Here is a 26,653-nt window from a genome sequence, read left to right on the forward strand (position 1 = left end):
TGGGTGCATGATGGATCACGAATGGTGTCTTCACTCGGAGGTGGTGAAAGGTCTCTTTCAACAGTGAGGAGAGCCTTGGTTAGATCTATTCGCCACTGAAGAGATCGTGCATTTTCAGCTGGCCAACGCTTTTCATCGCAAGTAGAGTTGCGGTCTGTTGTACGCCTTTCCGCCTATACCACTTCTGCCCAGAGTACTGAAGAAGAGCAGGTGTGACCGGGTATCCCGAGCTTCTCAACATGGCCATCGATCCTCCGATCAGACTACCTCTTCGGGAGGATCTTCATTTGCAACAGCAGGGGTCGGTCTTCCACCCGAACCTGTCCAGTCTCCACCTCCTTGCGTGGAGATTGAGCGGCAGCAGTTGACGTCTTGCGACCTGCCTCCTGAAGTTTGTGACGTAATCTTGGCAGCCAGGCTTCCCTCCACAAAGACAGTATACGCCTGCAGGTGGAACAAATTTGTGGCATGGTGCACAGCAAGGGCTGTGGATCCCCTTTCTTGCCCTCTTTCTGAAGTACTCTTGTTCCTTCTCTCTTTAGCCCTGCAAGGCTCTGCTCTAGGCACTATCAAGGGCTACCTTTCAGCTATCTCTGCCTTCCTTCGGCTGCCAGATCAGCCTTCTCTTTTCAAGTCCCCGTAATTAACCGTTTCTTAAAATGCTTAATACATTTTTTTCCTCCAATCCCTTTTGTTATGCCTCAGTGGGACTTGAATCTGGTGCTAACTTATTTAATGTGCGCTCCCTTTGAGCCGCTTCATAACTGTCCTTTACGTCTCTTGACTCTTAAAACTGCGTTCCTGGTAACCATCACTTCTGATAGAAGGGTGAGTGAGCTCCAGGCTCTTTCTTCAAAACCTCCTTTCTTGTCCGTTCATCCGGACAGAGTGGTTCCTTGGACCCGTCCATCCTTTCTTCCTGAAGTGGTCACTGCCTTCCACGTCGGGCAAACCATTACTTTGCCCACCTTCTTTCTGCATCCTTCAAAGGAAGAAGAGAGGCTCCACTGTCTGAACCCAAAACGTGCTCTCTCCGGCTATCTGGATCGCACAAAGCAGTTCCGGGTGGATGATCAACTTTTTGTTGGCTACGTGGGTGCAAAGAAGGGTCGGGCCGTACACAAACGCACCATTTCTCGATGGGTCGTGTTGTGTATTAAGGCTTGTTACTCTGGTTAAAAAGGAGCCTCCAGTCGGGCTACACGCTCACTCCACCAGTGCGACGGCAGCCACTACTGCCTTGGGATGGGGTGTGCCTCTAAATTAATTTTGTCAGGCAGCTACATGGGCATCGCTGCACACGTTCACAAAACACTACTGCCTGGACAGCCAAGTCCAGAGAGACTGCTTCTTTGGCTGTTCTGTTCTCCAGGACTTTCTGGTGAGATCTTGGTTCGCAGACCCACCACCGGAGTTGGTATTGCTGGGGTATCTATTATAAGGTAATGAATCTATAACTAACGTGTTTCTTTCAGATGCACAAGTTACTTACCTTCGGTAACGATATATCTGTAAGAAACATTAGTTAGTTATAGATTCCTTACCGCCCCACCCATCCTCCCTGTAGGAAGGTGGATATCTGACTATGGTTACCCCCAACTTGCCTAGTGTCTAGCTGGTTTTTCGACTTAGTTGGCCTGAGATCCCACCATTCAGGGTCTCAGGCTGTCTGTTCTCTCTTTAAAATGGACTCCATGTACCTTAGGTACATAACCAATTGGTAAGGATCACCTTATTGGACCCTGTACAGTGTACCCTAGGTACCCAGGGCATAGGTGTACCCTAGGCCTCCCCGGGGCTGCAGCATGTATTATGCCACCCCTGGTCTGGCCTTCCAATCAGACACAACTGGCTGATCACTCAGCTGGGGAAAGGTCGTGTAATCACCCCTTGCTTAGATATAGTATACCTATATCTACCCTTAAAATAGACACATGTGTACCTATCAGCCACTCCTATGGCAGGCCTTAACAATCCTGGAGGCAGAGTGCTTGGTAACATGTGAGATTGTGCTCTAGCATGAGCTGAGCCTGTCTGCAGCTTTCGGAACCATGTCCTTATAACTGTTCTATGATATAGCCTACCATATACTCTTAAAGTGCCTTATAATCTTAAACGGTTATGGTAACTATGGTTTGGCTTTATCAAAACATGTCGTGTAAGGTGTCTAACACTTTGGAATAGTACCCCCATACCATTTCTGGTGATGAGGATATTATTCCCCCCTTCTAGAGGGAGAGACATGTTAAAATCCTACTTTGCTGTTTAACTCTAACCAAAGCCTCAGCATCACAAAATGGATGCTGCTGCCACAGACACAAGTCTGACCTCCTGCTGCTGGGAGTGATCCCGGCCAGGGAGGCTTGGACAATAGGTTTCCTGCTTGGGGAGGTGCTAGCACCTCCCCAGACAGACTTTAGTGTATTGGGGCAGGGAGGGCTGAAAGGAATGAGACATGCCTGGGGCACACAAGGTGTCCCATGCATAGTCCAGTTCAAACCGGTGCTGGGGCACACCAGCCCCAGTCCTGGCGCGGAACTGGACAAAGGGAAGGGGGTGTAACCACCCCCCTCCCAGGTCCCACCCATAAGGCGTGACCTAGCAGGCAACCCAGCCCCCCAGATTAATATAAGTGTGGTAGCTGGGCCCCAGGAGATTAGATTATCCGGAACCTGCAACTTGAACAGAAACTCTGGACATTCGACGAAAGAAGAAGACTGAAGAATCTCCCTTGTGGCCAAGGAGTGGCTACCCTGTGCAAACAGGCACCATCAAGAGACTACCCTTTGCTTTGCTGAAGTTCTACGAGGGACCGACTGCAGAGCCCGACCAGAGCCTTGACTTCCAGACTTCTTCGACCCTGATCCACATCCACAGCCGAGCTGAGATCCGTGGAGGCGACGAGAGACGTGGGACCGGCTACCTGGGAAAAGTGGCTAGTATCTTCCAGCGCAGCTTCTGAGGCACCCTCGAAGTTGTGCACCGGGGATTGAGAAGCCCCAACCCCAAGCACCATCTGCACCGAAGATCAGCCCCCCACACTCCACGAGTCCTGCGTGGGGCACTTCTGCATTTTCCTGCTTGCCGCGCCTGTCCGGTTGCTTGCCCGTTGGCTAGTGGCCTCTGTGACGACGCATCCTGAAATCTTCACTGCTGGTTTGGCTCCTCCAGACTGGCTCCCGCTTCCTTGCAAAAGAGAAGCACCCCAGACCTTCCTGGTCTGCACCAGAAGCAAGTCCTCCGTTCTTCGTGGGTTCCGCTTGCCAAGGCTTGGTGAGTCCTAGTTCAACTTCGACACCGCCGACAGCAAGAGCCTTCGTGGGACAGCTCGCCTCCTGGTCCTGGTCGTCCTCGACGTCTCCTGGTCCCCGTGGCTGCAGCGACAAGCTTCACCTTCACCTGCAATCTTCACGACATCGCCTGGTTCCTTCCTGGTTCCACGTGGTCACTGGCTAGTGACCTTGACTCTGTCCCTTCTGCTTGCAGGTCTCCTCTCTTCTTGATCCCAGCCTTGGGATCCACCGGACACTCTTCACTGACTGCCTGTCAGCAACTTTCCTTCAGGCATCCATAGAAGTCCACGACGAAACCCGACGCAAGTTCACACCTATGCACCCGCAGCCCGTGGGCTAGGTAACTTGGGTACTTCGTTGCTCACAAGGGTAGTGACTATCCTAGGGTCTAGTTTCCGAGTCTCGACTCTAGCTGCTTCAGAAGTGTCCTTAAACTGTTAATTTCTAACTGCTAGTAATTCTATCGACTTTTACGCGTGAGTGTTTCCACTCTGCACCTGAATCCCGTGGGCCTCCCACTTCCTAACTGTTGCTAGTGTAGTGTAGCCCCAGCGATTCCCTAGGCCTATCCTATTTCCGTGACAGTGGTCCTTATACCACTTCTTTAGTATATGGTTTGCGTGGCCCCTAGGGCCTAACTGTATTACTTACCTGTGTGACTTAATGTATGCATAAATAAGACTGTGTTGTACTTGCCTCTAATCTCATAAAGAGTGCTGAGGGTTTGTCTAGAATAAATACACTTTATTTTATATATATATCTGTTGTGGTGTCCTTTCATTTGGTATTCAAGGGATTATATATGGTATCACAGCTGGCTTCACATGCCATTCAGAGTTTAGCCTAAGACTGCTCTTGTTCATGCTACCACTAGGATAGCTGGTCTATAAGGTTGACTTTACAACCAATCACCATAAGGGTTGTTTGGACTGATATAAGGTGTACACTAGAACTAGTGACATCATACATCAGGCCAACTTCTCACACTCCCCGTTCGGCGAACTGATTTCTAGGGTTAAGGACATCCTTTCAGGGCCCTAGTTTTATGGACCAATGGTCAGTGTCTTGCATGGCTCTGCGTTTCTGGCGTGGAAAGTAGTGTACAGAACTGACGTCCACGCACGAGGGCGGCATCTAAGTCATCCGGGCGACTACGATGACGAACGCGGAGCCGACCGGCACCATCTTCCGACGCGCGGAGGTACTGCTGACGAAAAATCTTTCCGGGTCCAGTCTGACGCCTGGGGGTAATTCTAAGGAAAGGAATCTATAACTAACTAATGTTTCTTACAGATGTATCGTTACCGAAGGTAAGTAACTTGTGCTTCGGGTGCGTTCCCACTGGGGTAAATTTGGAGCGAGTTTTCAAACCACTGTCAATTTGCACATTTTCTGAAATATTTAGTTCAGCTCTTAGTGCATTTACATCCATTGATGTGTCATCCTGTAGTGATGCAAAAACAACAGTTGATGGACAGAATGCAGAACAATGTCATACATTCACCCCAGTACAGAGATCTGGGCCTAAATCCAACGTTTTTTTGCTCACCATGCCATTCCAGTTGGAACCCTGCCATATGCAAATCAGTCTTGACCCTGTGCCTCATGGGAACAGTCCAGCCCGAACTGCCAAGCCAGGTCCTCCCTGGACTGGAAACAAGCATCCTGGGACCGGTTTCGGGGTTTCACCCCTCTTCAGCCAGGATAGCTTGATTACAGTGGCATGGCGAGCACGGGACTCAGGTCTGAGCATACCCGTCCCACTCAGGGTGACATGCAAAAACAGTTGTTGGACAGAATGCAGAACAATGTCATACATTCACCCCAGTACAGAGATCTGGGCCTAAATCCAACGTTTTTTTGCTCACCATGCCATTCCAGTTTGAACCCAGCGATATGCAAATCAGTCTTGACCCTGTGCTTTATGGGAACAGTCAAGCCCGAACTGCCAAGCCAGGTCCTCCCTGGACTGGAAACAAGCATCCTAGGACCGGTTTCGGGGTTTCACCCCTCTTTAGCCAGGATAGCTTGATTCCAGTTCCCCTTTGGTATCGCTTTGTTCGCCCTAAGTTGGCAGGGTATGCCCAGACGTGGGTCCCTTGCTCACTTTGCCACTGGATTCAAGATAGCCTGGCTGATGAGGGTTATGAACCCGAAACCGGTCCCAGGATGCTTGTTTCCGGTTCAGAGAAGACATGGCTTGGCAGTTCGGGCTGGACTGTTCCCATGAGGCACAGGGTCAGACTGATTTGCATATGGCCATGTCTGAACTGGGGTGGTGGAGTGAGCTAAAGAATGATGATGGATTAAACCCAGATCAGTTGACTGGGGGTGAGTGTTTGATTAGCTCAAACGCTCCGTCCATCATCCCCTTTGGTATCATCCTGTAGTGATAGCATCGGTTGTAAGACATGTAAATCCAAAACTTTGTGAGTAGTAGGTATACATTCCCAAGAGTCCTTAACAGGCAAAGAGGGATTCCGGATGAAATGATCTTTCAGCTTTAATAAGCGTACGAATTTATACAAATCAACAAATATGTCAACATCATTGCCAAATTGGGTTGGGCAAAACCCCAGACCTTTACTCAAAAAAGGTAAATCAGTTTAAGATAACATCCTTCAGAAATATTTGCCATCAGTAACTCCTGTGCATGACCCTCAGTGTGTTCCTCTGTTGTAATCTGATCTAGTTTTTTGGATCTGGTCATCATGGCAACAGTCTTGTTCCGTACTCTCTTGTTTTTGTTAACGTTTGTGTTCTTGCCATCAACTTCGCCTCCACCCCCAACCCCCCCCCCCCCCCCCATCCCACACCTTTCTTGTTTTTGGTCTTTTCTCATGGTTTTTACCCCCAGTCTTAATCTCTCCATTTCGACTAAAAAGTCGACCTATTGTCCGTGTCGGGCATACCTGGTGTCTCTTCAGTGGGAACTGCTACTGACGATGGGGAGCTTATGCTACTTGCTGATGCCAGTTCAGATGTCTCCTTTTGGGTTCTCTTTCCCTCCCCTGGTACTTTTAGATTATCATACCTGTGTTCAAATGTATAGATCCTCCCGTCTCTATAGTCTTTATCATCCCTTTTGATTTTCTTGTTTTTTAATTTTTTGTCCCGTAGGTAAATTTGATAATCCTCCAGAACTTTACCCAAAATGTCATCATTTTTCTTGACTGTTTCTTTCAATCCTGAGGATGCAATTTCTTTCTCCAATTCCTCAATATCGGACTGTTATTTGCTACCCTTCTGCGCATGTTTAATTAGTTTGCCCATCATAGTAAACGATGCGTCTCGGAGGTTGACCTCCCATTTCTTGAGTGACTCATGGTCGAGGTCCTCTAGGTATTTTCTCGTTCTCCATTTACTTTGCAGGAGTGGTGTTGTCCCACCACCTGGACATTTCTTGTATTTTTCATTTTCCCCAATCTCAGAAATTTAGTTTTTAGGCACTCTGTATTCGGACCAACAGGTGTTATCCCTCACATATTTTGTCTCGGTGAGAAAAAGTGCTGAGCTAACTCCTGTCTCCTATCCTTGAAGCCTGGCACGCCTAGCCTATATAAAGTATTAACGTATTATGGAGGTGGGGCAGGTTAGTGCAAAAGTGGGGTTAAATACTAAGCCAAAGAAATGTTGACAGTGGAACCCTACGAAGAACCAGCACCTAACCTGCTATCCCCTATTTAGATGCACCATTGTTCTTGTTGTGTTAAACATTAAGTCCAGTGGGGGACTGCACTGTGACAGTGGGTGCGTTAACCCTGTGTACACATAATTTAGATATTTCCATTGTTTATAAATAAATCGGGGATAGCAGGTTAGGTGCTGGTTCTTTGTAGGGTTCCACTGTCGACGTTTCTTTGGCCACATGCCTTCTAGCCTGCTGTTTCCTTGCTTTGTGAGATTGAGCAATACTGGCAGTTGGAAGCCTAGCAGAGCACATGAAGAAATTTTTGGGAATTGGTTTGTGAGTTCTTAAATGTCACAAAACAGATCGTGAAGCCACAAAACAGATCGTGAAGCGTGGCTTGGATTCTGAGGATACTGCCTTCTCCAACGCACACTAGTTGGTCGATCTCTCTATCCAACAGCCCTTTGGGTTGTCTCTTGAGCCTTCTGCAAGCGCTGGTTACCAGAGTCAAGCAAATCTTCCCTTGGTATTGGGAAGCGCCATTTCAGAAAATATCACATCTATTCATTATATCAGCTGACAGGTTGGAGTAGGAAGCAATTTAACTGCGCCAGTGGATGCAGTGAAGGGAAATTTCCTGTGTGGCAGCCCAGTTGGAATTAAGGGAAGTGATCTTCCCCAGATTCTGATGTCCCTCTGTGGACCTCTTTGCCACTGCCCAAAACAGGAAATGTCCATGTTTTTGTGTCATTCACTTACCTCTGAGTGGTTTCCTGTGGGATGCCTTCATGTTTGGCTGCTCTCAAGGCCTTTTGTATGGGTTGCAACTGAGTCAACTTCCGCTGCAAGCCCTACAGAGGGATGCAGGAGGCTCAAGCACAGCTGATCCAAATTGCACTGGATTTTGCAAGAAGGATCTGGTATGCCGATGTGTTGGCACTCAGCATTCTGATATCTGTTGCTCTCAATCACAGGGTACCAGCAGCAGCGTGGTCCAGTCCTCCACTTTAGTCCTAAACCACAGTGGCTGCATGTGCTTGATCGGTGCCAGCTAGAGTCCTTTTGCTCTTTGATAAAGTCAAAATGCTATCTTTGATGTCACAAAACCAACTATGATGTACATTTATACAGGCACATGGATCTGATTTGTGCAATTGTGTAGATCAGAAAGCTTGGATCCATTTAATTTAGGCCTGTTTGATACCCTGTGTTAACCTGTCTCATGCACTGCAGGTGCTGGTAGTGGCTATAGTGAGTGTACTCCTTACATTATTATGCTTGTAAACGTTTCCAAAATTGAGCATTCACAGCCCGAATCACACACTTCCTTAACAAATAGTGACATACTGAAAGCAGAAACACTCCAGATGGTCCTGCAAGCTTTCAAACGATATCGCGACGAGAACGGTCTCTTGGGTCGGTCCATTACCCAAATCCTCACAAGGTGACTGTGTGATAATCAATTTTAAAAGACCAAGTGCAGTCCGGTCTTTATTACATTCTCTCAGCCATACTACCTCCTCCCAGGAGGGCATTAAATCCCTTCCGCTGGGCTTCTTCTGCCCCCCAGGCTCACAGGCTCCTGGTCAACAACTAGAACGATCCTGAACCAAATATTGCAAGGAGCAAATTGGCATCCCACCACTCCCACTTCATCTCCCCTTTAGCTTTATTCAATAGATTTGATGTTTAGTCCCCCTTAGACCAACTGGACTGACTACTTCATGGGGTACCTCCAACCTCAGCCATGCCGAACTGCCTAAGATCAGCAGTACCTAACCAACAGGGCATTAATTACCTTCCTATGGGGACAGAGTTTCTGAGTTTAATTTTGTGGAATGTGGCTGGCTTGCGCACCAAACGGGAAGCTCCAGTCTGGCTGAATGTAGTGGACCATCACCAAATAATTTGTTGCCAAGAGACATGGCTATCGAACCCGCCGCATATAAATGGGTTTGTCCCCAACCATGTCACAGCCACCCCCTCGAAGTCAGGTCGAGCCAAAGGGGGCCTGTTTACTTTCATATCAGTTTCTCGGATTGACTGCACAGTATTCGAGAAGGCTAATCACACCCTTTTGGCATATCCTTTCGATTACCTTGCAGAAGCCGTTTGATTTGGTATTTGTACTTTTTTATTCTAATATATTTGATCATGCAAAAACTAAAGTTGCGGCTAGTATGGAGGATGCCCTGCATAAGATTTTAAGTGATCACACAGAGGAGGTATTAATTATTTGGGTAGGAAATTTTAACATTGAAATGTGTACCTTAGGAGTATCTCCAATATGCGGAGTAAGTGATGAATTCAATCAAACCACTCACACACTTTAAACATAACCCTTTTGGCGTAGTTATTCTCGCAAACAATTTAATATTTGCATCTGAATACTCCGTGCAGAGGGAGTCGAAGCTCCTGACATATGAGTCCTTGTTCAAATTCCTCAATTGATCATATATTCTCCAAGGAACTGATATCAGTTCTTAGGACATGTTAAGTTCTGGTCTTGTGTATAAGTGACCACAACCCTCTTATACCGGAGCTTGCGATACTCCTAGATAAGGTCACACGGAAAATCCCTCAGTCCCAGATAGAATATAGTAGTGTATTATACATTAAATGGAGTAGAAATGATGAGTAAGCTTTTCATAGGAATATTCTTATGGACAATCGAGCAGAAATAGATCAGGTCCTCCAAAAAGAAGCAAAGCCAATAGAAGTAATAGCCGCATATACCAGGCTGAATATAAATATGGCAGACAGATTAACCAAGGGTGTGGCAAAATCCAATCACAAATCTAATCCCAGCCCAAGTTGGTTTGATGGAACCTGCTCTAAAGCCCATAGTCTTTTAAAGCGTGCACTGAGTAATAGTCCCCAAGATCAGCCAGGAGTACCTCAAGCTAGGAAAATGTATAAAGAAGCAACTCAAAAAAGAAAAAAGAGATAAAGGAAATGTCTTGGGAGGATTTTAGGATTGCAAGTGAGATAAGACTCCAGAGCTTTTTTGGCAGACAGTAAAATCCTTGAATCCCTTGGTGAGGTCCCCCCAACAATTGAATCTGTTATTTCCAAGCAAAGATTGGGTGGCCTACTTTTCTAAAGTTTTCGGCCCAAAAGAGAAGACTTTGAATGCAGACTCTAATGCGGTAGTTAACTGTGATTCAATTGCCACCCTGGAATTAAGCAGCTCGATAAGAGTACCTGATGTAATCTTGGCTATGGAGTGTAGTCCCTCTGGGAAAGCCTCTGTTCCCGACAGAGTTCCCTCGGATCTCTTTAAATCTCACCCACAGTTCTGGGCACCCTTAATAACAAGCGTTCTAAAAAGTGTGATCATCTGCCCTCTAATTGTCCCTATTTGAAAAAAAGGAGATGAGTCAGCCTCACTGCTATCTCCCGATATCCCTCCTAGACAGCACAGTTAAGATCCTAGGAAGGGTACTATTGGCTAAGCTGGAAAGCTGGGCTACAGAGTCGCATGGGCTCTCAGACCTACAGTTTGGTTTTCCCCCAGGCCTGGGCACCGTTTAACAGTCTTTAAATCTTTCTTTGATTGCTCAAAAATATACTAAGGCCAAAAAAGGATGTTTCCATCACAAATTTATGGACTCAACATGTACCTTTAATAGGGTAGACCGCCCAAAGTTATGGTCCATAATGCTCCAATTAGGCATTGACAGCGCAATTATATCCCTGCTCAGAAGGCTTCATGAACATACTACAGCCAGAGTACGGTATAGTAGGAACGGAGATTTATTTGAGGACCTTCCCTCATTGGGGTTACTCGAGAACACGGTTGACTGTTTGAAAGATGAATCACTTCGCTTAGCGAGTTTGCCTTTTGGATTGAAAAAGGATCCCACACAAGCCTGGAGCTGACATATGATTCTCCAAGCTATGTAGCCTATTGTTTACTGTGGGATGGAATTATCACCACATGTAAAGTCTCTACCAGAAATATTGGAGCCTTTTTAATTTATATTTACTCTCCGGTGAGCATCTGATAACGGCTGGGAAAGGACCTGCCAAAAATCAACGAGGGAGAAATTCCTGTGCTGCTTTATGAAGACAATGCCGTTCTCATTGCGCGAACTTCTAATGGTCTACATATTTTATTAGATGTTTTTAATAGTTTTATGAGCAGTTTAGGACTAAACACAAACAAACCAAGTCCTTTATAATGAAATGCGGCCCCAAACTAGCCAAGACCAAAAACGTTTCTACGTGATGGGGAAGAAATTATGAAAACCCCACATTTTACGTATTTGGGAAATCCGATCAATGTAGGTTTTAATTGGAAATTTCTCCTGAATGTAAGAGCCATGCAATTCCAGAGAGCAATTGATGCTGTTTTCAGATTTTCCAAAGTCTGGGGCACAAACTACCTAGAGGAATGCTTTGTTTTTGTAAAAGTAAATGCGTGTCTGTTGACACATTTGGCGCTGGCTTATGGGGGTAAATTAGTGGCAAATCTCTACATATTTTGAAGAATTAGTTTAGAAGATGACTCCTGGCAGTTCCACACTCTACCCGACTGCCTTCTGCCATGAAGAAGTTGGGCTTGACTATAGATAATCATATCAAGCTACAACCACTTTTGTTATGGCACAGAATCTGGAACAACCCAGAAGTCCTACTATGTAGAACAACCTTACGGGATTGTCTGAAGCTGGACAGTTATCTAGACATCCCTTTGTCTTCATGCATTAGAACAAGTTTTGAAAGGCTTGGTGCCCCAACATTTTTTTTATAACCCGAAATAAAGCACTTTTTAATTATAAAGCTGGAGTGCTAGGGTTAGAAAACACCCTCAGTGTTTTTTCCTATACATTCTGCTCTTTATTTTCAGGTTATGGTAAATGAGACACACAAGTTCCTTCTGACACGGTTTCGTCTCCAAACCATACACTTTCTGCTAGCTTTCCCTGTAAAAGACACATGGTTTTCGTCTCTCCCTCAATGTCATTGTGAAGCCTCAGCAAAACAAAACTCTATGCATTTTTTGCTTTTTTTGTACATTTTACACTGCAGACGAATGTGGCTTCTTTGCCCCATATTACGAGCACTCGAAACCAGATCTTATGTCGCAGCCTTTGCTTATTTGACTGCCTGGAAAATTGCACTGTTATCCATGCTGTTTTAAATTACATATTAAGTGCTGCAAAGGTACATTCTTACTGAATGATTTACTCATCATACTGATGCCTTTTAATACCTGTACTTGGTGTATTTAACAAATGTATTTTTAATTTTATGAAGTTTAATGCTGGATTTGTTTTTTGTTTTTTTGCTCTGACTTTTATGGCTCAGTAGAGCCGAATAAAGTATTTGAAGATGAGCTCTTTTTTGCTCTTGGATGGTGCAAAGAAAGCAAGGCAGTGACCGGTCACACCATTTTCCATTGGGTCATCCATGTATTTAGATCTGCTACACCTATTCCAAGAAAGACCATCTGGATGGTATTTCATGCACACTTCACAACAGCATTGGATGCTTCTACAGCTGTCACCAGAGGCATTCTGATGGCTGACCTTTTCCAGACACCCATGTGTTTGTACCTACAAACATTTGCTAAATATTGACTCGCCACCCAAACAGACATTGACTGACACTTTGCCAGGGCTGTGCTGCATGATTTCCTTGGTTAATTGTCATTCCTTATTCTTAACTCCTGGAGGGTATTGATTTTACACTCCTTTAATGTGAGGAATCTGCAGGATGCTGTAGCCTCAGAGGCAAAAGTTGCTTCCCTTCGGTAGTGGAATTTCTGGTTCATACATGATCTACCCTCAGATTTCTACCTGCCCACCCTTCACCCCTGAAAGTCAATGCTGTATAATACGACACTAAGGTAAGGAAATGTGTTGTGTGCTGTTGCTTGCGCGGTTGCTGATGCTTTATGGGTTCCTAACTGCACACTTCACTGGAGGTGCGAAAAAAGTGTTTGGGACGGATGTCAGCACAGAGGTTGACACATGTCCTATGCTGTTGATGTCATGTTCTTTCCAGGAGATGGTGCCTCATGAGTGCTGCTGTTGTGGAAATGCTTTTTCACACAATTCTGATGCCTAGTGAACTGTATTTTATTTTTTTATTTCAAGATTTTTTTATTGATTTTTGAATTAAGAAAAAATTGTCATGAAACAGTGGTACAGAACACGGCATTGCTATAAAGAAGTCAGCCGAAAATATAAAACATAATTCCAGTGTTAATAAATGCATAGCAAATTATGAAACAAAACCTGGAACGTAAAAGTGAAAAGAAATGAATGGAAGTGCAGCAGTTGACATGACAGTTCTGTAATCAATCTTGTTCACATTCTCATCCTTGAATTATAGACCGCATGATATACAAAACATCTGAGAGTACAAAGGATAATCATTGGTGTGCAATCTGTGACAAGAAGTATTAGCATAGTGAAACAGATCATATTCAAACATAGATGGGATATCAAGCTATGGTATAGGCACATGTATCCAATTCTATGGCAGGACCGGAGGCGAGGATTATGCTCTATCTTTCTTTAATTCAATAGCAGCACTTCAAAGTTAAACAAAACCACCGTTCCCATGAACCATAGGGAACATAGTACAAAACAATAGAGTGTGTCCGTGGGTAGATAGTCTATCATCCATGCACCAATCACAGGGCTCCTGGGGGTATGTAGTCCTCTGTCCTTATCTATTCCTCCTCTTTCTTTAATGCTGGCAGCCTGAGATAAGTGTTGTTTCCCTTTCCTTGTTTGAGTGTGGGAAATATCGAGTTTAATGGTGACAATTGACTTCACTCGCGCTTCACGCGCGTTGTTTGTTTATGTAAAATAGTTTACTTGTAAAAAGATCGGCTGATTTGACTGACGCGTTCATTTGTAGCGCGTTTTCCACACAACTTCGTTTATTGTGTAGATTTCATCGATAGTATTGGATTGTTTGTTTCCCTTTCAGCAGCTGTGCGAGGGAGCCGCTAGTCGGTTTCCCTCGCTCGCACGGCCGTGGGAGCGTTGTTCCTCCCTAACGGCTGATTGTTGGGTGCTCAGGCTCGCGGTGCCCTCCTACCGCTAGAGGGTGCCTGGCGCGCGCCTCATCGGTGGAAACGTCTGGCTTTCTGCGCATTCCTCGCGCGTTTTTCTCCTGACAGAGACGTTCCACCGACGAGCCTGCCCTGCCTTACACCTGTGTGGTCAGTTTCCTGCCTTGAGGCAGTGTTAAACCAAACGCTCCCCCCAGAGCCTGTGGAACGCTCGTTTAACGAGTCTGTATCTGCCATTAGGCAGTAACTATTAAACTGCCATTTGGCAGCAAGTCTCTTGGCGATTTCAATCGCCTTAGGGGGGGGTCTGTATTATTTCCTCTTCATAATAACGCTCTGCAGAGCCTGTATTTGGACCCATATTATTGGCAGGGTGCCCTAAGTTTATATCGCACCAGGGCTGTGGGTCCCAGGGCTTGTTCCCTTCTTAAACGCGAGCGCTGCCCGCACCTTATTGAGGCTGACACCCAGCCCCTACATTTGAGGTTACCCTCTTTGCCCCACTTACCTGCTTGACGCTCTCAGCCATGGAGTCTTACGACGAGGAGCCTTTTCAGCAGGACGGTCAGTGGGAGGAGGATCCCTTAGCTGACCTGCAATGGGAGGAGGACTATTATGACACGGTGGATGAATCTATCCACAGGGCGGTTGAGCAGGCCATGGGGCCATTGGAGGATCGCCTTTCCCGTAGGATAGAGCAGGCGTTAGCTAGGGCGCAGAATATTCCTCTGCCCTCCTCCGTCCCCGATGGTACTCTTGGGGATACCCAGCCTCCTCCTGCCAAACGGCCTAAAGAGGCTGGAGTGGATGTGGACGCTTTCGCTCGCCTTAAGCAGGCGTTCCTAGCGAGTAACCCCACACCGGCAACTCCCGCACCTTCGGGAGAGGTCGCAGACACTGCTGACGACGAGGCTGGCCCATCCCGGCCCTGGCGGCCGTCCCGTCCAGAACCGGCTACCGAGGCGCAAAATCTTTGCGCCGATATGCTAGACCCGGATGATATTTTGCATCCCCGCTCCTCGGACTGGGCGCCTTCAGAAAAGGTCGCCCAGTATGTCGCCAGCAGAATCCGTCGGCCGTTAGAGGCCACAGCCAGGAGCTGTCTTAGGGCGGAATGCCCCCGCCCTTCTCTGGAGGGCAAGGTTGCTGCTACACCTGAGATTGACCCTCGCATGGCGACTTTCTTGCAAAAATTTGTCAAGGACCCTAAGAGGGGTATTGACAGGTCCTGGCGAGCTTGCCAGGATAAACTCCTTGATGTTCTTGGGCCTGCCACCAAAATTCTTGATATGGCCGAAGACGCCAAAGTATCAGGTTCTCTCATTTCTCCAGACACCCTCTCTGCTTGGGCTCAGCGCGTTGTGGTGTTCCTAGGGAACGCTAACTGCGCGCTCTCTACGGAGAGACGCCGTAGCTTACTCATCAAGGTGGACCCCAAGCTTGGCGACCTCGCTGACTCTGAGGCGGGCTCCGTGGCCCAGGGAGGCCTTTTCGGAGAACCCTTTATTAAGGAATTGGGGAAATTTGTCAATACCTTCACCTCACTAGACAGAGCCCATTCCACAATTAGGAAAGTTTTCCGTCCCCGTGTTTTCCGGGGGGCCGGACGAGGCAGGGGCCGCTCGTCCGGCCGTCCTAATCAAGGCAGAGGGCAAGGCTCCGGTAATGGCAACTACCAGGATCAAGCCAGATTCGGAAACTTCTACCCGACAAGAGGTCGCAGAGGAAAAGGCAGAGGCGGTCGAGGCGGTGGAGCCTCCAACTCATCCGGTGAGTGTTCTCCCTTCTACCCTTCTAAGAGTGGGGGGCCGTCTGGCGCATTTTTTCCAGGCCTGGACTTCTGTCACGGGGGACGCGTGGGTCCTGCAAACGGTCCGAGGGTTCCACATAGAATTCCATGGGGAACCTTTCCAGTCGGCTCCCCCTCGCCCTCTTTCTTTTTCGGCCGCCGACATGGCGTTGGTCGACCTAGAGGTCTCCGCCTTATTGGACAAACACGCTATCGTCGAGGCGCAGCCTCACTCCAGAGGCTTCCTCAGCAATATTTTCCTGGTCGACAAGGCCGACGGGACTCAGCGCCCAGTTATCAATCTGCGGGAGTTCAACGAGTGGCTGGTTTACCGCCACTTCAAGATGGAGGGCATTCATCTTTTGCGCGATCTCCTCCGGCCCGGCGATTGGATGGCGCGTCTGGACCTCAAGGACGCTTACCTAGCGATTCCGATTCACCCTCCTCACAGGAGGTTTTTGCAATTCCAGTGGCGGGACACGGTGTACGAGTTCACCACCCTCCCGTTCGGTCTGTCCTCCGCCCCTTGGTGTTTCACCAAGGTTCTTCGGCCCGCGATCGAACGTTTGAGGGCGTCCGGTTTGCGCATGATCGTCTATCTGGACGACATTTTGATTATGGCTCAATGTCCTCGGGTTTTATCGGAACACCTTCAGTTGGCGGTGAATCTTCTTCAGAGTTTGGGCTTCATTATCAACGAAGCGAAATCCGTCCTACTTCCGGCCCAACAAGTGACGTTCCTAGGATTCGTGATCGACTCGGTGGCAGCCACCCTCAGCTTGCCCTCTCGCAAAATGACCAAAATACGTCACGAAATCAGAAGGTCCCTCGCTCAGTCGCGCCTCTCTCTCCGCCAACTGGCCCGCATAGTCGGTCTTCTCTCAGCTTCCATCCAAGCGATTTTTCCGGGCCCATTGCACTACAGGGCTCTACAGCGCCTGAAAGCACGGCACCTTCGCAGGGGCCTCTCGTACTCCCGGAAAGTCCTCCTTTCGGACGAGGCCAGGGAGGAATTGCAATGGTGGCTTGCCAATATGGAAGCCTGGAATGGGCGAGCGATCTTTGGTTCCGCGCCCGATATCGTCATCGAATCCGACGCCAGCAGGTCCGGATGGGGCGCACGATGTGGCGAGTATGCTACCGGAGGTGTGTGGTCTCCGCAAGAGCAGCGGCTTCACATCAATTGCCTAGAACTGTTGGCAGGGTCCTTTGCGATCAAATGCTGGACCAAGGACTCAGTCCGTTCTTGCGTCCTTCTCAGGATGGACAACGTATCCGCGGTGCGTTACATCAACCACCTGGGGGGTACCCGCTCTCGAGCGCTATCCGACCTGGCGGCGAATTTTTGGCAGTACTGCCTCGACCATCACGTTTCTGTCACAGCGGAATACCTTCCGGGCCACAGCAACCAAGTGGCGGATTTCCACTCTCGGCATGTTCAAGACGTGAGTCTGTGGAAACTTCATCCGGGGGTGTTTGCGGACCTCCAGAGCTTCTGGGGCCCGTTTTCGGTGGATCTTTTCGCATCCCGGTTGGATCATCAACTGCCCCGCTTCTTCAGTTGGCGCCCGGATCCTCTGGCGACAAGCACGGACGCATTTCTCCAGGATTGGAGTCAGGAGACGGGTTATGCCTTCCCCCCGTTTGCCATGCTAACGAGAGTTTCAGCGCAGGTGCGTCGCCAGGGGGCGGACATTGTGCTGATTTCCCCGATTTGGAGATCTCAGGTTTGGTTTCCAGTTCTTCTGGAACTTTCCTGGGATTTTCCAATCCTACTACCCCGCTTCCCGACTCTTCTCCTCGATCCCGACGGACTTCCTCACCCGCTCATAGCGAAGGGCTCCCTTGCCCTGATGGCCTGGCGGATTACCGGGGACGATGGGCGATCCCGGGCCTTTCGGGAACAGCTGAGAAGCTCATGTCCAGGGCTTGGGCCGATGGTACGGTCAAACGCTATCGATCCACTTGGAGACGTTGGGTGCGTTGGTGTGTGCGACGGAATCTCGATCCCGTGGCGGCTGATGTGACCTCAATCGTAAATTTCTTAGCCGCTTTAGCTGAAGACGGGCTGGCTTATAGGACCATCAATACCTTTCGTTCGGCCATTTCGGCCGGACACTCCTTAGTGGACGGCTCCCCGGTGGGAGAGCACCCTTGGGTTTGTCGCCTTCTCCGGGGCATCCGTCTTTCAGTGCCTCCGGAGCCTCGTTATTCCCAGCTGTGGGACGTGAACCAGGTCCTGAATCTTTTCTTGTCTTGGCAACCGAACCGTTACTTATCTCGGAAGGAGCTTTCAGCCAAATTGGCTATGCTTCTTTGCCTCGTATCTTGTCGACGTGTGTCGGATGTTCGGGCCTTGGATGTCTCAGGAAGGATTTTTACCCCCTTTGGGGTTACTTTCACTATCCGAAGGCGAACGAAATGCGGTACCACCTCCATTTCCTATCCGGCTTTTCCGGACTCTCCGAAACTGTGCGTCGTATCCTGCCTCAAGGCTTACGAAGAAATGTCGGAAGACTACCGTCCTCCCGGAGAGCGTCAGTTGCTTATCGCACTGAGGAAACCGCACAGGGCAGTCTCCTCCCCCACGATAGCCCGTTGGGTTCGTTGGGTAATGCAAGAAGCAGGCATTGACCTCCGTCTTTTTGGAGCCCATTCTACTAGAGGGGCCATGGCTTCTAAAGCGTTTACCCTGGGAGCTCGTCTAGAAGACATTCTCAATGCGGCAGATTGGTCTTCGGACTCCACCTTTAAACGGTTTTATTTCAAACCAGTGCTGGATATGGCACATTTGGTGGTGAGCAAGCTTTAAACGAGCATAATCCTCGCCTCCGGTCCTGCCATAGAATGAAAAATTTCCTAGCTAACGTAACGGAAAGTTTCAATTCTATTAAGGACTCGGAGGCGAGGATTATCCCACCCAGGGTATCGGTGCTGGAGATACCTTCCCACCCTCGTACTGGGGTAAGTAACAGGTCTTCTTCTGGATTTGTATTTTGCTTGTACCTGTTAAATGTGCCGACATTCTTTCCTTGCAGGGCTAAACCTTAGCCAAAGTTCTCGCTTACGCTGTCCTTTGCTTCCACAGGCGATTCTGGCAAACAAGATTCATGAGGATCTGGGACTGGCTGGCCTACAGCATCGAAAGAGGAGGAATAGATAAGGACAGAGGACTACATACCCCCAGGAGCCCTGTGATTGGTGCATGGATGATAGACTATCTACCCACGGACACACTCTATTGTTTTGTACTATGTTCCCTATGGTTCATGGGAACGGTGGTTTTGTTTAACTTTGAAGTGCTGCTATTGAATTAAAGAAAGATAGAGCATAATCCTCGCCTCCGAGTCCTTAATAGAATTGAAACTTTCCGTTACGTTAGCTAGGAAATTTTTCATTCCCATCTCTTTATTGTAGCGGTACCAATACAAATGCAAATCAAGACACCTATCTACCAAGTGGTGTGCCAATGAGTGATGAGGGCGGTTTGGTGCTGGCAAAGTAGTTGTCCAACGTTCTTCGTACAGGTCTGAATTGGGGTCTCCAAGGAGAGTGTTGAAGAGCAATATTGTCAGCGCCTCCTAAGTGAGGGATCCAGTTCAGCCAAGACTTAAAGGTGGCAGCAGTGTTTTTCCAGTTATTGAGCACTGACTTACAGTGAACTTTCTTAAGCAGAAAGATCTGCAGGAGGATCTCTCACCAGAAATGTTGCTACTGAAAATAAATATCTTTCACTAGTTTCCCCATCACTAATTTGAAATATTTATCATGCTCTGTGTCATAGTACATTTTATTATTGCTGCAGTTGTTTGTACCAGTAGTAGTTTTTAAGAAATCTGAAAAATATTACCTTCTCAAAAGCTGACTTTGTGCATGATCTGAAAATGCAATCATAAGGTCTGCCTCTTGATGGACAATTGTGGTGTATTGCCCAAACAGTCACTCGTATCTGGAGAAATTCCTCAATGAGCACATGATAGAGAGGAGAGAAGATGTGTGGCTCCCGCTAATCTCCTATCGGAACTCTCTGGTCACCGGTGGAGATGATGATAGGCCGTCAGTGAACAGCGGAGGCAGTACCGGGAAATCCTTATCGATTAGAAGCAAGAAAGGGCGCCCTCCACTACACAAAAAGAGAATGGAAGGTACGTTTTAAAAACCAAAATGGCAGGTGTACATTTCTTTAGTTTTTATAACATTGTCTATTGAGTCATTGTTTTTTAGCCTAATTTTCATGATAACGGTACATACAGATACCAAATCCTCCATGATTGCATGTGAACAGAAGTCTTGTTTCATTAGATGCATGAGTATGTTTTGCAGAAACCACATGTTTTGTATCATAAAGATGTTGAAAGCATTTTCTAATGGAATTGTTTTGAAAGCCTAACTGCTGTGATAACTACTGTATTCTTAAGGTCCATGTTTCAGCAATATAACATTATCCATCTTCCTACCAAGGTGCCAGTGTTCTTTTCGTTCCTATTCTGAAGGGCAGGTTTTAGTTTCTATTTCTGTTTAGTGTGTGAGTTTTTATTGTGCCATCTCACACAGCCGGCCTCTCTTTACATGCTGCTTGTTTTGGCATGAACTTTACAATGTGTAATCAGCATTCAGTAGATCTTCACATTTCATTCAAGTCAACTGCATATGTGACCTGCTTGTAATGAGCCCTTTCTGTTTCTCACTTTCTTGTGAGTGATCCCAGTGTAATCTAAATTTGCACACCTCATATTTCTCAACTTCCTGCTTCCTATTCCATTTTTCCTTCTACTTTTAAAGCTTATTTGCACCTTGCAACTAAATATTATAATATGATTCCACCAAGCATTTCTTTTCCTCCCCTCAAATGATCATTCTCAGCCTCTTTTCCACTTTTTTACTTGTTGGTGAAGCCCATTGTGTTGCGAATCCTTCTAACCTCTATCTTAATTTTCTTCTCTCCATTTTATTTTTTTTATTTTTATTTGATAACTTAATTTTTTCTACATTTCGTTTACAATGTAGCCAGTGTTGCTTTATATCATATCCTGTGCCCACTCCTGCCATTTAGTGTTGGGTGAAGATGGTATAAGTTATTTTTCTTATAAGTGGTTTCAGTTTCGAGGGGACTTGCAATACCGCCTCTGAAACCCACAGTACACCACGGCTTAGACTCCACCTTTAAAGTGTTCCATGATCTTTGCACTACAGAAGCCAATGTCATCAAAATGAAGACCGTGAAACAATAGCTATGCATGTGAGATCTATGTGTAACCGTCAGTAGCTTCATCAGAGTCTCATACAACGGTTGACCACTTTGGAGCCAGTTCAGATCGAGAAGCCCAGGGAAACATCTTATGAGAATTACTTGCATGGGAGGAGGATATGGAGAACTAATTTAAATGTTGCCTTAACTGTAAGTTTGATCTTGTGGTTGGACTAGCATTTGGTCTGTAACCTCGGTCATCCAAGAGACCACGACTTATCCACTTGTTGAGCTGGTGAAACATTTAGGTGTAAAAAGACTTGCACCGAGGAATAAGACAGCAAGTGCTTTGTAGCCTGTAGCACCAAGTCTCTTATGAGCTGCGGTGCAGACAGGGCATCAAAGGCACTTACTCTAACGAGGAAAGGGATGGGGCCTTCAGTAGTCCAGAGGATGATGTGGAGTCCAAAATGTGTATTCTCCAACATTGGAGAACATTAATCTCCACCACCCACATGAAATCCACACCCACGTTACAAACTCCATACACTGAGGATATTTCCTCCTGGCCCTAACTTCAAGCATAGCATAGCAGCCAGGGAGATCTATGCCATAAGCCCAGAATCTCTTCCAAAAAGGCTTAGACAGTCAGTACTGCTCACTGTAGCCACTCGAAAGGTACATTTGGTGTCAGAGAATCACAAAACTTCAGATCCTCAACACTGAAATACACAGATTCACCCCTTAGAGTCTGTGCAGCCGTTTCAGAACCAAAATCTGTTCCAAAGCACCCTCAAGACAGGCACTGAACTTGGCCCAGAGTAATCTCGTATGTGCTGAAGAACAAGATCCCTCTGGCATATTTCAAACAAGGACATTCATTGATCCATTCTCTGTCTAGATCTTAGCACTGCCTCCACCAGCTGGAGAGCTTCATGCTATGAAAAAAGCAAGGAAGAGGCAACATTAGAAAATTCTGGGTTTTCCCTGTTCCAAAGAAAAAGATTAGGGACCGAAGTACTATCACCAACACATTTATCGTGTTTAGCTCAGTTTATTCATACAGGCTTAGACCAGGCCAAACTGAAGACCAACCAAACCCATACGAGGAGCCTATGCCGACCAACGATGGGAGTCAACAGTTGCCATGATTATAGCATGAATACTTCAGGACGATCTATCTTTAAAGCTACACCCCATAAAACTTTCTATCCCCAGCAACACAACTGCACATCATGCAGTCATCCAGCAAGCAACAGACCACCTTAAAATTAAACTGTGGAGGAAGAGTATTTCCTTACGGAGGCAGTCTCAAAAACCAAACCGCTATCCAGAACTTGCTTATGCTTAAAAGCACTTTGAGGTGCTCAGCTGAAAACTACAAATATCCAGTGAAGACGTGTTGTCACATCTCTGGTGTAAAAGAAATGGAAGGCCACCCACAGGATTACATTTACTGGCATGTTCCACCTAATTCCCTTGTCGTACAGATGGCACAGCATGTAACAGTGCATACCATCGGGCCCCAGTGGGATACCTCTTACTGTTGATGGGAGCAAGAAAATCAATTCCACTGGTATGATGGTGGCAATGGAAGCTTGCACACAGACGCATCGCCAACCCAGTCGAACTGCTCTACAAATATATCAATGGGAGGAGATGCTGGGGCTCATGAAGCTCCTACCAGAGGCATAAAGAAAGAGAAGCAAAGAATGTGCCCTTCAGGGCAAAATAATTTCAAATGCCACTATCAAGTGCACCTTTTGTGCTGCTGATGCAGCCTCAAGCAACATAAACACCATTGTACTCTGACTGATTTTCATGTGGCTGGGTTCAAACTGGAATGGCATGGGAGCAATAAAAGGATGGATTTAGGCCAAGATCTCTGTTTTTGGGTGAACGTATGACATTGTTCTGCATTTTGTCTATCAATTGTTCTTTTTGCATGTGTTACCCTGAGAGGGACAGGTATGCCCAGATCTGGGTCCCTTGCTCTCCATGCCACTGGAGTCAAGCTATCCTGGCTGATGAGGGGTGAAACCCAGAATCCGGTCCTAGGATGCTTGTTTCCAGTCAAGGGAGGACCTGGCCTGCCAGTTCGGGCTGGACTGTTACCATTGGGTGCTGGGTCAAGACTGTTTTGCATATGGCTGGGTTCAAACTGGAATGGCATGGGGAGCAAAAAAAACATTAATTTAGGCCCAGATCTCTGTACTGGGGTGAATGCATGACATTGTTCTGCATTTTGTCCATCAATTATTCTTTTTCCACTTGGAAGTCCAACAGCACCTTGCTACCCTACCATTTGACGAGGATCATCTCTGTGGTCCACAAGTAGACTGTGTTGTTAAAGATCAAGAAAGAGAGAGTTGATGAAGGCTGGGACAGCACTAAAAACCCAGCCTCTGAAGTTCTGTTTGGTACCCTGCAGACATCATGTGCTGCCCAAAGACAACCGTACCAGTCACACCTGTCAAATCACCTAACCTTTTCCCAGAGATAGATTCTGGGTAAATGGACGCAGAAAGGGCAGAGGTGTGCAAAGCAAGAGTTCATCGTCCTCAAATTAATTACCTTCCACACATTACACCCCACCCCTCACACCAAATGCTCCCCCAACCAACCACTCTATACCTGTTGTGCAATGTATCTGTTTATACCTTCGTCAGTGAGAGGACATAACCTCAGATAATTCGCTGCTTTCCATCGTTGCCTCTAACTACGGTCTGGAATTCCATGACAAATGACCAAATATTGCACCACACTATCACAGCATGAGCCGACTGTGAGGAAGTGGCTCTGTATGTACTGTTCCCAAATAGGTACAGGGTGTACAGAGTCCACAGTCCCCAGAGGTTAAAGTTCGATATAACCTTACTCTCTAAAGTGGTAGCTTGGTCGAGCAGTAAGGCAGTATCAGAGGACAGTGTAAAGCATTTGTTGCACACACTCAGTCAGCAAATGGTCTCACACACTCAATAACTGAACTCTAGGTCAATGGTTTATATCTAAAAAAATATATGCTTGTTTTATTTTAGAACCAACAATAGGTATTAAAATATACTTTCTCAGAATGAGATGCTTTGTATAAATAATTTTGCAATATGCAGTTGGCTTTTGTAGAAAGTTACAAGTTGTTGCAATAGGCAACACAATTTTAAACACAATAATGCATTGAGTTCAATGGAAGTTTTAAGTTATTTGCAATAGATTACTTTCAGGATTACTTGTGGGATTCCAGGACTGGATCCTAGATTCAGTCCTGGGACAGTACCTAGAAACAAGTGATAAAAGTCGACTTAGTTACTGTTATGATTTTTAGACAATATTTTGCTATTTTAAAAAGTTGACACTTAGAAAATATTTCATAGAAAACAATCAATGGTTCCCTATGGAAGAAAATTCAAGTTGCAGGTATAGTATGTTCTCATTACTTTTGTAATCCAGTACTGGGTGCCTAGACTCAGTACTGGGACCTTTATCCAAAACAGGTAAGTAATTACGTTGTCACAATTTATACGATTTTTAAAGAATATTTAAAGTTTACAGAAATCGACACTTAGAAGAAATTTCACAGAAAAACAGTCAATGGTTTCCTATGGAAGAAAATTGGGTTACTGGTAAGTACGGTTGTGAATATTTTTCAGGGTCAGTGCTGAGCACCAAGATACAGCACTGGGAGCTCACCTAATACCAGGTGAGTATTTTCGTTACTCGGCTGATTTTTGGTGAATATTTTAAGTTTTGAAAACTCCACACTTACAAGAAATTTCAGAAGAAACCAGTCAATGTTACCCTATGGAGAAAATTGAGTTATTGGCGTTAAGGTAAGGTACTCGACTGGCAGAGTTACGGTTCTGGGCATAGTCTCCCAGGGTCAGGTAGGTACAGTTGTCTCACCCTCAGCGGCACTGGGGCAGCCGGGTGCAGATAGAGTTAGGCCCAATGTTATCCTATGGGAGGCAGGGGGGCCTTGGTTGGTGGCTGCTGACTAGCAATCCATGAGGTTGTGGGAGCTGGGCTCCTGGTCACTTGCTCAGGGCAAATGGGGAAGTAGATAGGTGTAGAGGTTACACTGCCAGGGCCACTTGGGCGGCTGGGCGCAAGGTGCTTTTGAGCCTTCGGGCGCTCAATTGATTTCAATGGGAAAGCTCCGGTTTGGAAAAAGACAGCAAGCTCGGGGACGAAGATTCTTCAGGTGCCACCACCACTTCGAGAGTTAATTGGGTAGTTGGAGGATAGGTAGGTACCCCGGAGTTGGGCACAGGGGGCTGCAGTGCGCCGGGTGCAGGGGTGCCTTTTGGTGTCGGGAAATCTTACCCTCTGTTGATCGCGGTTGGGGGCTACCTGGGTCTGAGGCTGCAGGCGTCGAGGGAAGTCCTTGGGTGCCGGACTCGGGGTCACAGTCGCCGTGGGGTGGTCTTTGTTCACTCCGGCACAGGCAAGGCTTGGCGGGTGCAGAGTATGAAGGGTTCGCGCTTCCGGGCTGATGCCAGGGATTAGAAGCAGATTTTGAGTAGAGCCTCTACTCCTGGGAGTCCCAGGTGCTTAGAGCCAAAAGGTAGCCAGGTCCTCCTTGGTTTGTGAGGTTTCTGGCCACAAGAGGTGCCGGGTTGTAGCAGGAGCAGGTTCGAGGGTCGACAGGCCGGTATGGCTGGGGCCAAAGCACTTGGTGTCTTTCTCTTCTTAGCAGCTGCAGGGCAGGTCTTCTTTCTTCTTGCTCTTCTTTGTATTCTGGAATCTGGGGAAGGAAGGTTCAGGGTGCCCCTAAATACTAGATTTAGGGGCGTTACAGGTAGGTAAAGGGCAGGGACCAATGAGTCCCTGTCCTGGGGTGGGTACACCCCCTATTCTGCCACTCTCCTGTGGGATGGGGGCAGTAGCCTAGTCCTGATTGGGTAGGGTCTCCCATCTTTAAGATGGCGAGCGCCCGGAGATGTGCTTCACCTTGCCTCCCCCACCTGAGGGGTGGGGTTGGCAGGCTGGCACATCACCTGTCCTTATTTGGAGTTTCCGGCCAAGCTTCCTGCCAGAGTGGGGGTTGCAAGTGGCCTGGGGACGCTCACAGAGGCGGCATGACTTTAAAGCTTCCCCCCTGCCCATCCTGGGGGAGATCTAGCACCTCGCCCAGGATGTGCATTGTTGCAGGCCCAGGAGAGCAGGGGCTCTCCTACCCAGGGGATCAGCAACATGTCTGCTGTGTGGCAGCCTCTCAGACCAGACGTGGATTGTAGGTTAGGTTTCAGGGGGCCTCTCTAAAATGCCCTCTGTGGTGCTTGGTACATTAAATCCCACACTGGCATCAGTGTGTGTTTAATGTGCTGAGCAGTTTGATACCAAACTTCTCAGTCTTCAGTGTTGCCATTATGATGCTGTGGAGTTCGTGTTTGACAAGCTCCCAGCTAGAGGGGTGGCTGATGTATGCCAGGGCAGTATAGGTTGTGGGCATGGCACACAGGGATGTGCGCCATGTCGACTCTGTTTTGTCCTGTATCCAGACACTCAGCCTGCAAGGGCAGTGTGTGTGTGTTAGGGTACAGGGCCTCTAAGTGTGACACAATGAGTGCTGCAGCCCTTAGAGGCCTTCCCTGGTCACAAGGCCCTGGGTGCCTAGGGAGGGGCTGACATGTGGCCAGGGTTTGCCAATTTGGGTTGGAGGTTTTGGTTTAGGGAAGGAACATAGGCCCTGGGCACCTGATTGACAGGAGCCCAGGGCACA

At 47.3% G+C, this 26,653-nt stretch overlaps 1 protein-coding gene across 2 annotated transcripts in view; it reads left to right on the forward strand.

Annotated features, from left to right (window-relative positions):
* The window catches only part of STAG1 (STAG1 cohesin complex component), a 1,292,585-nt gene that overhangs the window by 1,118,123 nt on the left and 147,809 nt on the right, over nucleotides 1-26,653 (forward strand). For both annotated transcript variants that reach the window (XM_085634343.1, XM_085634344.1), the window contains exon 29: nucleotides 19,686-19,891. In XM_085634343.1, coding sequence (XP_085490469.1) covers nucleotides 19,686-19,891 — 206 coding nt within the window. The remainder of the gene's footprint in view (nucleotides 1-19,685; nucleotides 19,892-26,653) is intronic.

Source organism: Triturus cristatus, chromosome 11, assembly GCF_964204655.1.
Source record: "Triturus cristatus chromosome 11, aTriCri1.1, whole genome shotgun sequence".
NCBI classification, from domain to species: Eukaryota; Metazoa; Chordata; class Amphibia; order Caudata; family Salamandridae; genus Triturus; species Triturus cristatus.